Source organism: Triticum urartu, chromosome 3A, assembly GCF_056163025.1.
Source record: "Triticum urartu cultivar PI428250 chromosome 3A, HENAU_Tu73, whole genome shotgun sequence".
In the NCBI taxonomy this organism is placed as follows: Eukaryota; Viridiplantae; Streptophyta; class Magnoliopsida; order Poales; family Poaceae; genus Triticum; species Triticum urartu.
This window is the reverse complement of record NC_141875.1, coordinates 46,471,444-46,481,475: the sequence shown is the minus strand read 5'-3', so window position 1 is coordinate 46,481,475 and position 10,032 is coordinate 46,471,444. Positions and strand designations below refer to the sequence as shown.

Genomic DNA, 10,032 nt, shown 5'->3' with positions numbered 1-10,032 from the left:
CTGGGATCCCTTCTACGGTTGGCGGGCGCAGAGTTGTGCAAAGAGCAGGTCTGGTGGTCAGCACAAGGATCGTTTACCCAGGTTCGGGCCGCGGAGACGCGTAATACCCTAGTCCTGCTTTGATGTATATTTGAGTGTTCTTGAGTTCTTGAACTAGCTACGGTGTGTCCCTAGTTCCAAAGATCCGAATCCTCCTCCAGTACGCCTCGGGCCTCCTTTTATAGACAAAAGGGGTTGCCACAGTAGCACACAGGAGGTGGAAAGGAGTATCGTGGCTGAGTCTATCCTCTGGCACCGTCGGACAAACACATTTAATGCGCTGCCGACGTGCCCCTCTTGCTTTATCGGGGACGGCAAGGAAGCTCGTCCCAGCTGTGGCCACCTCGCCTGGCTCCGACGCGCGTCCGAGCCGATGAGGCGTTGTAGCGCCACGTTGGCTGGCTGCTGGGCTGGCGTGATGGCGGAGCCTTCACGAAGATCTGCATGCCACCACGCAGGTGCATGCTGAGTCGGTGTGGAGGCCGCATGCTGCCACGTAGACGCCTGCCCAACTGGTTGAGCTAGCAGCTGCATGGGAGCGGTGGTGGAGTCTTGACAGACGTGGGCCTGGCTACGGCCCCGCAGATGTCCTCAGCAAGGGTCTTGCCGGGGGCCCGGCAAGGGTCTTGCCGTGGCACCGTGGTCGTCCCCGGCAAGGATCTTGCCGGGGGTCACATGGATTTCCTTGGCAAGGATCTCGTCAAGGATTGTCGTCTTCTGGTTCTCATCTGATCTTGTGTATTTATGATCTCCACAAAGATCTGCATGCCACCATGGAGGTGCCTCCCGAGCCTTGGTTTCGATGCGGTTGATGGCATTGGAACCCCTTGGCTCAAGGGCGGCGTGCTCAGCTGGCATAGGGCAAGTTGCCCCGGCAAGGCTCTTGCCGGGGCTGCGGAGGTTGCCCCGGCAAGAGTCTTGCCGGGGGAGTCCACTTCGCTCCCTTACTCTTTGTGTCTCTGGTCTTGACGTTGCTTCGGTTGTCTTGTCGTCCGGCATCCCTCCTCTTCCCTGCTCAGTGCGACCATGGGCGCGACTCTGACTGCCTGTGCACAAGTTAAGGGGTGCAAAAGGAGAGCCCCTAATTCTGTGCACCGACACATGGGTGCGGAGTGGAGTTGGTGTCAAACTCGTTGAAGGAACTCTGTAGAATCTTTGGAAATGGAGCAGTAAAACCTTTGGGCATGTGTTACGTGATATTGAGAGGCTCCGGTCTGAACTTGCATCCTTGCAAGAGAACAATGTCGATCATCGTTTCATCCGGCAGAAGATGCATGAGCTTAATGAGCTTCTCTACAGAGAAACGATGCTATGGTTGCAGCGCTCAAGGATTACGTGTTTAAGAGAAGGAGAAAGAAACACAGCATACCTGCATCGCAGGGCTGTTTGGTGAGCTAGACGTAATCATATTCAACGGTTACGTAAGCTTGATGGCACATGCATGGTGCTATACACCTGCGGAGATGAAGCTTGCAAATTCCACATTGTATGCCTCAGAATTCTTAAGTAGTTTCTTCCATGCATCTATCGACAAGTTTGAATGCATATATGTACTTCTACATCACATGAAACATCTAGCAATCTGTGAGATGTGCACAATACTCTAAACATTCCTGTGGTCGCTCACCCCTAGCATCCCACTGCACATGGTTCACGCCGCCGACGCCTTCGCCTGAGGCAACCCGCGGGCACATTGACCGTTTGGCACAAGCTACCCTGGGGCGTTGTACGGCGCGGCGAGGGGGCTTAGGATTTTCGTTTTGTCATGGAGGAGAGGACCTTTTCCCTGGGTAGATGAGTTGAACATTAGTAATATATAAACTTACAAAAGATTAGGAGAAAATAGTTGTAGAAGAGAAAAGCAAATGCTAGTTGTCCATGTAAACGACATCTCCATATACTACTTAGCAGTTTTAGCGCCATTAAGCCCCTGTTTAGCATCAATTTAGCTGATTTAGAGGCTGAAGCTATTTGCCATAACACCCTATTTGCACTTTTGGTTGGTTTGTGTGTGTGTGTTTTGTGAGGCCATCATGAATTGTTAAACAGATATCGTTAAACTATTATATCTTTTACGTAATATTGGAAGAAACTAGGATCACTGCCAAAGGAAGAGGGCACTGTCTAATTTTTTATTTGATGAAGTTATCCTAAATATTGGGGAAAATGCAGTTGCACTTTAACCTAAGAACAAACAAACAAACAAGAATAAAACTCATGACCGAAAATATCATGAAGCAACATCAAACCAGGAATCTTCTTAAACATTATCCAACCATCTAAATTTCAGGTCGACAGAGATGTTAGGAACTAGCGTTCAAGCACTCGAGGATGATGGTGACGGAGCAAGGTTAGCACCGTCAGCGGAAGCACTCGAGGACGACGCTGTCGAAGCGGGGTCAATAGCATCTCTGCTAACACTCAAGGTCGATGATGATGGTATGGTTGCGAGGTCAACAGTATCCCTGGCCTCTTCCAGTTTCCTTCCTTGCAGAGCTTCCATTGCTTCACCCAGTATCCCTGTCACCTTCCCTCCTAATTCGGGCTCAAGCTGTTCACCCAGTGGGTACAATTTCTCGTCTTGAATCTGCAAGATAAACAAAGTATACGACCAAACTAAAAATTCACCCTTCATTGACATAAATGGCTAATATATAAACATGCATGCCAAGTAAAATTTGTAACTGTGAAATTAGCACGTCCTAATATAATTCCACTGTCCTTACGGGATGTTGTTTCTCCAGGTAAGAAGAATCTACAGCAGTGGTGGTGGTGTTCTTGCTTGGAACAGATGGAGTAGAGACAGTACTATCAGTTTGTGCGAAGCCCGGGGGAACCATCACAGAGTTGGCATTCACATTCATAGAATTTTGCATGTATGTGAAGGCTTGGTTGGTATTTGGGTACACCATCTGCATTGTAAAAGCAAGAAAGTCAGGTGAATTGACTACTTGTGACATAATCTGAACATGGGCACGGCTGGATGCACTTTGCAAGAGTAGCTGATGCATTAAGGATTAAAAAAATTAAGTCAAAAAATGTTCATCTCTCATGCCATAATACCTGTCGGTGTAGATTGATTTCTTGATGCACACCACGCCAAGCATGGTGCAGTGGCCTCAGCATGTTATACGTATATGGCGTCATGCCGCTAGGAACCCAAGGACTGAAATGCTGTTGTGGGAATTGTTGATACCCGAAGCCTGCATGAACCTGTGGTGGGAACATGCCAGGCACTCCTGGACCGACGTAGAACTGACAGGGAGCAAAATTTTGTGGTACTGCGGGTGCTAGAACTCCTGTGTTCTGAATACGAGCAAAGTGTGCCTAGAAACAATGTCGGTAGCATTAAGCTTGTGCTGTGTTCCTTGTTTATATTCTTGAAACAGTTGCAGATCTAATGTTCAAATATTCAGTGACACACAGGTGACAAGAGAGAACCTGCTTTACTTAACTTTATTTGGACGGTAAATAAATAACCATTTTGTTAACACTCATCCACATTGATTCTCAGTTTATGTTATTCTTAGGATAGGACAATATACAACTTATTTATAACTGAACAGATTTTCTTTTAGTTCATCAGATATGTGTAAAAATGAAACAAATAATACGTGAATAACTGGACATGTAGTAGACATGGACACATAGCAATATTAGAACTCAAACAACACTTATCAGCATTTAAGATTAATTAAAATAAGTCAGTACTTATCACTTATCAGCAGAAGGCACCTAATGTACAAAATGATCACTTGGGAAAGACTTACCACTAGCATCGCTCGTCTTTCCTCTTTGCGTTGAGCTACACCAACATGCAATGGCTTTTTGCCGACTATATTCTTGTTCATCCCGTCAATCTACCACATTGATTAAAGATGATTTAATAATCTAAACTAGTCAACTGGATGCATTGGGCACGTTTGCATACAACTAAACCATGTTACTTACAGCCTTGTGGACAGCTTCAATAGTTGTAAATGACACAAAGCCATAACCCTTGCTCCTTCCTTGTGAATCAACCATAACCTAACAAAATGTTAAGAAGGTGAGCCATGATATTAAGAAACAGAATTAGCTAGCAAATAAAGAGAGAAGTACCTTGCATGATCCTATCTCACCAAAAACTTCAAATAACCCTCTAAGATTTAGATCATTAATACTATCATCTAGATTCTTCACGTATAGATTGAGCCCTTCAAACTTTTTGAATTTCTCATTTCTCGCACACTCAAAGTTTTCTTTCAGTTCTGCTTCTCTTTCTGACTTTTTCTGAGCTCTTCCCACATACAAAATTGTATCCTTAATCATCTTCCCATTAAGAATTTTCACAGCTTCTGCAGCACATTCTGATTCCCCATAGTTAACGAATCCGAAGCATTTGGATATTCCATCACTATCTCTCATGATTACAGCGCTAGTAATTGTACCGAATGGACCAAACTCTTGCAGAAGGTCATTGTGAGTGAATTCCTTTGGCAAGTTCTTCACATATACATTTGTATAATTACTCAAGCTGATATTTGGCTGCCTCTCCTGCCGACGAATGAAGAGACCTACAAAAATTCGTTTGCCATTCACCAACTTGCCATTCAAGCTGTCGATGGCATCATTGGCAGATGTCTCGTCCGCAAACTGAACAAATCCGTACCCTTTTGATTGACCATTAAAGTGAGTGGCCACTTTGCATGATAGTATAGTGCCATACTGACCAAACATATCACTCAAGCTCTTGCCATCAATATTTGGCACAAGATTTTTTATGAATATATTGGCCTTTCCACTCAATCGCAGCGTTGGGTCCCTATTCGAGAACATAACTCGAATATGCTTCCCGTTGGCAGGGCTAAAATTTAAAGAGTCTAATGCATGTTTGGCTGCAAAACAATCACATACAAAATTATTAGAGGTAATTGTGGTATTAAACTCAAATCCTCTAGTAGGGCAAGCAAACATGCAAAGAAAAAGAAATCAGGTTAAGGTGAAAACAATAGTGTAGGTATGGTATGTATATGTATAATTGACCACGATAGAACATGGTGTATTATATATGACTGGATGTTCATCGAACAGACAATTATCGGATGTCCGATATGCAAAGCTAATATCCAATTTGAACTATGTACAATTTTGCTCTTCACTAATTTGGCAGCGTGGAGCATGGATAAACTAATGAATATTTGAATAGGTTAACTATGAAATCCATGGGGCATCATGATCATACAATCTACCTAGTGTAATGTAGCACGTTTCAACACCATTGTGCACAAACTAGAAAAATTCTTAACGAACTTTTAACCCACATTCAGTTCCCTCTTGTTTATATTTTCCAAATTGCCACACCAACTTATGAAGGAATCAATAGAAACAACAATGAATATTTGTTAAACTATAAAACAAACTGCATGGACTAAACTTTAAAAAAAATCACTCACTAACCAAGTCAACTCCCAAATGTTACACCATAAAAAAGATAAACAACACCAATAACAGAAACATGTCCTTTTGTTTAGATAGAAAGAAATAAGAACATAGACACACATTAATTGTAACCAAATTCTTGTTTAGCTATTTGTTTTTTCCTAATCATATGCACATCCGAGTCCGAGTCGGATTGTGACAATGTTAACTTCCATGATGATGTTCTACACCATGCATGGTGCACAATCTACAATGAAATCATAAGGAAATTTAAGCTCTACTTCCATTCTCTTATGTTCTTAATTCCCATGGGCAATCTACAAATCTTGGCTATCTTATAAATAAACCGTGTGGCCCAATTTAACAAAGAGCTAAATTTTCTCTCGCAAACCAATTCAACTCCCAAAAGTTAGATTGTAAGTAAGATAGACAACGCCGATAATATGAACATAACATTTTGTTTATGACAGAATCCCGCAAGTAGAAAAAATGCATTAACTGAAATAATAATTGTGTGTGCCTACTACCTTTTTCAAAATTATATATCCGATTTTGACTCGGATTCTGACATATTCGGCAACATTATTATCCGCGTCGAATTTTACCCAAATTCTATTATTTTCTATTCTTTTCTATTCGTAATGACCAGAAGAAATCTATGAAGCCATAAACACAGATGGAATCAACAAATAATGTTAGCTAATTTGAAACAAACCAACCCAAAGTTCACAAAAAACTAAAATTACTCTCGCTGACGATTCAATCCAAGTATTACGGCGTAAGTAAGATAGACATCAACAATAATGGGAACATTTAGTTTGTGACAAAAATATATAGGTAGATAAAAACACATTAATTACAACCGGTGTGTGTGCCTACTTGACTGTTCTGAATCATACATCCGACTCTAAGTCGTATTCTGACAGCATTTGTTTCCACAAAGATTTTGTGCCATATTGGAAACCCGAATCGGTTACAGATTCTAACACCGATGCCAGTGCTAAGCAACATGTTCTACAAGTTGCTGATTCCATTCTCTTCCCAATCTGCAAACTGCTGATTCCATTCTCTTCCTAATCTATAGTGCATTGAAGTTATATTTCTTGTTGTGATCTATCGAAGCAAGGGTCTTGGTTTTCTTATGGAATGTGCATAAACCCAATCTATAAAGAAGTCTTACCGAGATTCAGTCAAAATTCCATTCTCTTCCTAATCGCCAAATGCAATCTATGAAGTCATTCCCTCATTGGTAACAATGATCAATCTTGGCTGACTTGAAAACAAGTCATGCGACCTAATTTAATAAAAACTAATTCCTCTCGCTAACGATTCAACTCCCAAATGTTACAACATAAATAAGATAGACAACTCAGCGAACAGATAAACACATATTAATTGGAAGAATTGTGTGTGTCTACTTATTTTTCCCAAATCATACATCCGGTTCTGAGTCGGATTCCGACAACACTATATTATCTACGGCGATTTTCTACCCCATGGTGCACAATCTATGGAGAACTCTTAATAGGATTTTAGCCCAAATTCCTATTCTCTTCTGTTCATAATAAACACAAGCAGTGTATGAAGCCTTTCACTCAGACACAAACAACAATCAATGTTGGCTAATTTGAAAACAACCAACCTAACTTAACAACAAACTACAATTCAACTTGCGATTCAATTCTCAAGTGTTACGACCTGAATAAGAAAGACATCACCAATAATAGGAACATGTCAATTTCTTCTATGACAGAAATATATGGCATGTAGGTAAACACACGTTTAATTGCAACCAATGTGTGTGTCCATTTGCTTTTGCCAATCATTTATCCTATTCCGAGACCGATTCCGATAGCACCAGATTACACAAACCCGAATCGGTTACGGATTCCGACACTCCTCATGTTAGTGACACGTTGTTCTACAAACTGCAGGTCAACACACTATCTACGCACGTTTCATCAAAAGACCCTCGCCTCGGTTGACCAGAACAAGAAAATGCCAAAATAGAACTTCAACCATGTTGTGCCACATCTTGTATGGGAAATCTAGTAAATCACAGACTTCGTAACCAAATAGATCTATAACCACACAACCTCGTAGGTTCTTTGTATCCCGGATCCAAGCCTGATTAGATGAACATGTAAAGAGACGAAGACAACCCCGAAAAAAAAAGAGATGAAGACACACTCACCGTCCTCGCGACTGTAGAAATTCACATAGGCGTACCCAAGTGACCTGCCAGTGACGTCCCGGCATATACGGAGGGACGCCACGGGCCCCACCTTGCAGAACAGGGCATAAAGGTGCCCCTCCGCCACGCCATCATCGAGGTCGCCGACGTATAGCGAGGCCCTCGAGCCCAACGCTGGTCCAGGAGGACGCAGCGTGACGGCCGGGGCCAGCAACGGGCGACCTGCCATTGCCTAAGATGGTTGCCAACCAGTGGCCGGGCACAGGATCGATCGATTGATCGAGCAAGAGTGCTGGCTCACAAGGCAACGGAATACAGTCTCGGAAGGCACAGGATGGATTCATCGAGCAGGGATGCTTTTATAGGTGAACGCTCTTGGATAGATATGCTCTCGACTCGCTTCTCACTAATTGAGGCATTAATTACTTCCTTTCTTTGTATAATGATAAGTATTGGGCATTAATTTTGTGCTCGAGAAGACGAGTGTATTTTTGATGGAGATATCTGCACACTAGAGATTGATTGGGTCCACATATACTACTATAGGAATTAGTTCGTTCGATCAGTTTCCAGGGCCATATATCACTACCATTTAATGTTTGAGGTACTAAACTGGATTCCCAGCAAAAAAAAAAGAGAGGGAGAGATACTAACCTGGATCGAGCGTCAAGTTGTCAGCTCAGCATTTTGAACATGGCGTTCAACAAATTTCAAAGAGCAAAATAGACAAAGATCAGAGTTTAGCACTATGATACTATGAGTGTTGCATTTGAAAGGAACATAAATTTCCCCTAGCAGCTCTTCGAGCAGTGACTACTAACTAAGGTTGGGTCCCCCATAACTTTTTTTTATTGCAAACTTAATTTTGTTCATATTTATACAAGAAAATAAGACATTACAAAAAGATTGGTGCATTTGAACGCACAGCCTCCTGGTGCTGGCACTGCCACTGGTCAGATCATGTCCCCTTGGTGTCATCCAGGGAAACTAGTCCTCGGTCGCCGCCACGGTTTCATTTCGAGTTGTTCTAGCTATGCCAGCCGGGTTTTGCCAAGGCGGTCAAGTAGTGGTTCGAGGCGCTGGACTCCCCAACCGATCGATGTCGGTGTTATACACTTGGCATCACTGTACCAAGTTATCGAGGTAATTCACGCGGGGTTAGGGGTCCAAACTGGGCGAGACTTGAGGATCTGCAAGGCGGAGCTCCTTGTGGCCATCCAGTCCTTTGATGATAGGCCAACCACGGTGGGTCTGGATCCGGAGGAATGGATGGAGAGATATGCTCTCGAGGATAGCCTCATGACGTTGTTCCGAAACGAGGAGATTTACTGTTGTCTTCGAGGCCGTTTAAATTTGACATTTACGGGTGAACTTCCAGGCTATTGCCAACAGCCGTCATCGTCGATCCTCAAATGTGGTCCTTTGGGATGGTCCCACGATGCTTCGGGACAAGGTGGAGATCCACTCTCACGTTGATGGTTTATATGAAAACCTTTTCAACGGTCAGCAATGGGCTGGGGTGAGTCTTCGGGAGGATGTATGGCCCTTCGAGATGAGGGTCTCTAGGGGGGTGTCTGAGGCTCATGGAGCCCTTTTCAGTGGCTGAAGTTGAAGCGCCATTGAACTCGATGAAACCCGACTCTGCCATGGGCCCGGCTGGGCTTCCTGTCCGAATTTTTTATGAAATTCTGGAAGGTCGTTAAAGGGTGGCGATGGTTATATTCCAGGATTTCTATAAAGGGGTGCTCGACACATCCTGCCTTAACTATGAAGTGGTTATGTTGACCTCCAAAGTAGTTGGGGCGACGGACATTCGCCAGTTTCGACCGATCACGGTTATTAACATGATCTCCCGCATCCTAGCCAAGGCGCACGCCATTGGGGCGACACCTATAGTAGCTCGAATTACCAATCCAAACCAGTCGCCTTCATTAAGGGTGATCTAATTCATGATAGGCTACTGGCACTACATGAAATCATTCACGAGGTTAAGACTAAACGTCAAAAGGAGGTCTTTTTCAAGATTCATTTCAATAAGGCTTATCATACGCTTAGTTGGGATTTCTACACAAGATTCCCTTGAGTGCAAAGGGCTCAACCATAGATGGGTTACCCACATTATGCAGCTTGTTAGTAGTGGGCACACTGCCATCAACATTAATATGGAGACAGACCCATTTTTTAAGCACTCGAGAGGGGGTGAGGCAAGATGACCCACTCTCTCTGTTCTTGTTTAATATTGTTGTTGATGGCTCAGCAGCCATTATGTATAAAGTGAGATGTGTTGGCCATCTATGTGCGGTGGTGGCCCACTTGATTGCAGTAGGTGGAGTCTCGCACCTCCAATATGCGGATGACACCATCCTTATGTGGAGCGA

General features: G+C 43.4%; 1 protein-coding gene across 1 annotated transcript; it reads right to left on the bottom strand.

The window, feature by feature from the left end:
• Nucleotides 1-1,982: 1,982 nt before the first annotated feature.
• LOC125531382 (polyadenylate-binding protein 3-like) lies at nucleotides 1,983-7,966 on the bottom strand. The gene is made up of 7 exons (XM_087516590.1): nucleotides 7,655-7,966; nucleotides 4,141-4,916; nucleotides 3,991-4,068; nucleotides 3,810-3,899; nucleotides 3,103-3,366; nucleotides 2,766-2,951; nucleotides 1,983-2,626 (listed from the first exon to the last, which is right to left on the bottom strand). The coding sequence occupies exons 1-7, from the start codon at nucleotides 7,881-7,883 to the stop codon at nucleotides 2,357-2,359; spliced, it is 1,893 nt and encodes a 630-aa protein (XP_087372716.1). The 5' UTR covers nucleotides 7,884-7,966; the 3' UTR covers nucleotides 1,983-2,356.
• Between the last annotated feature and the right edge of the window lie 2,066 nt (nucleotides 7,967-10,032).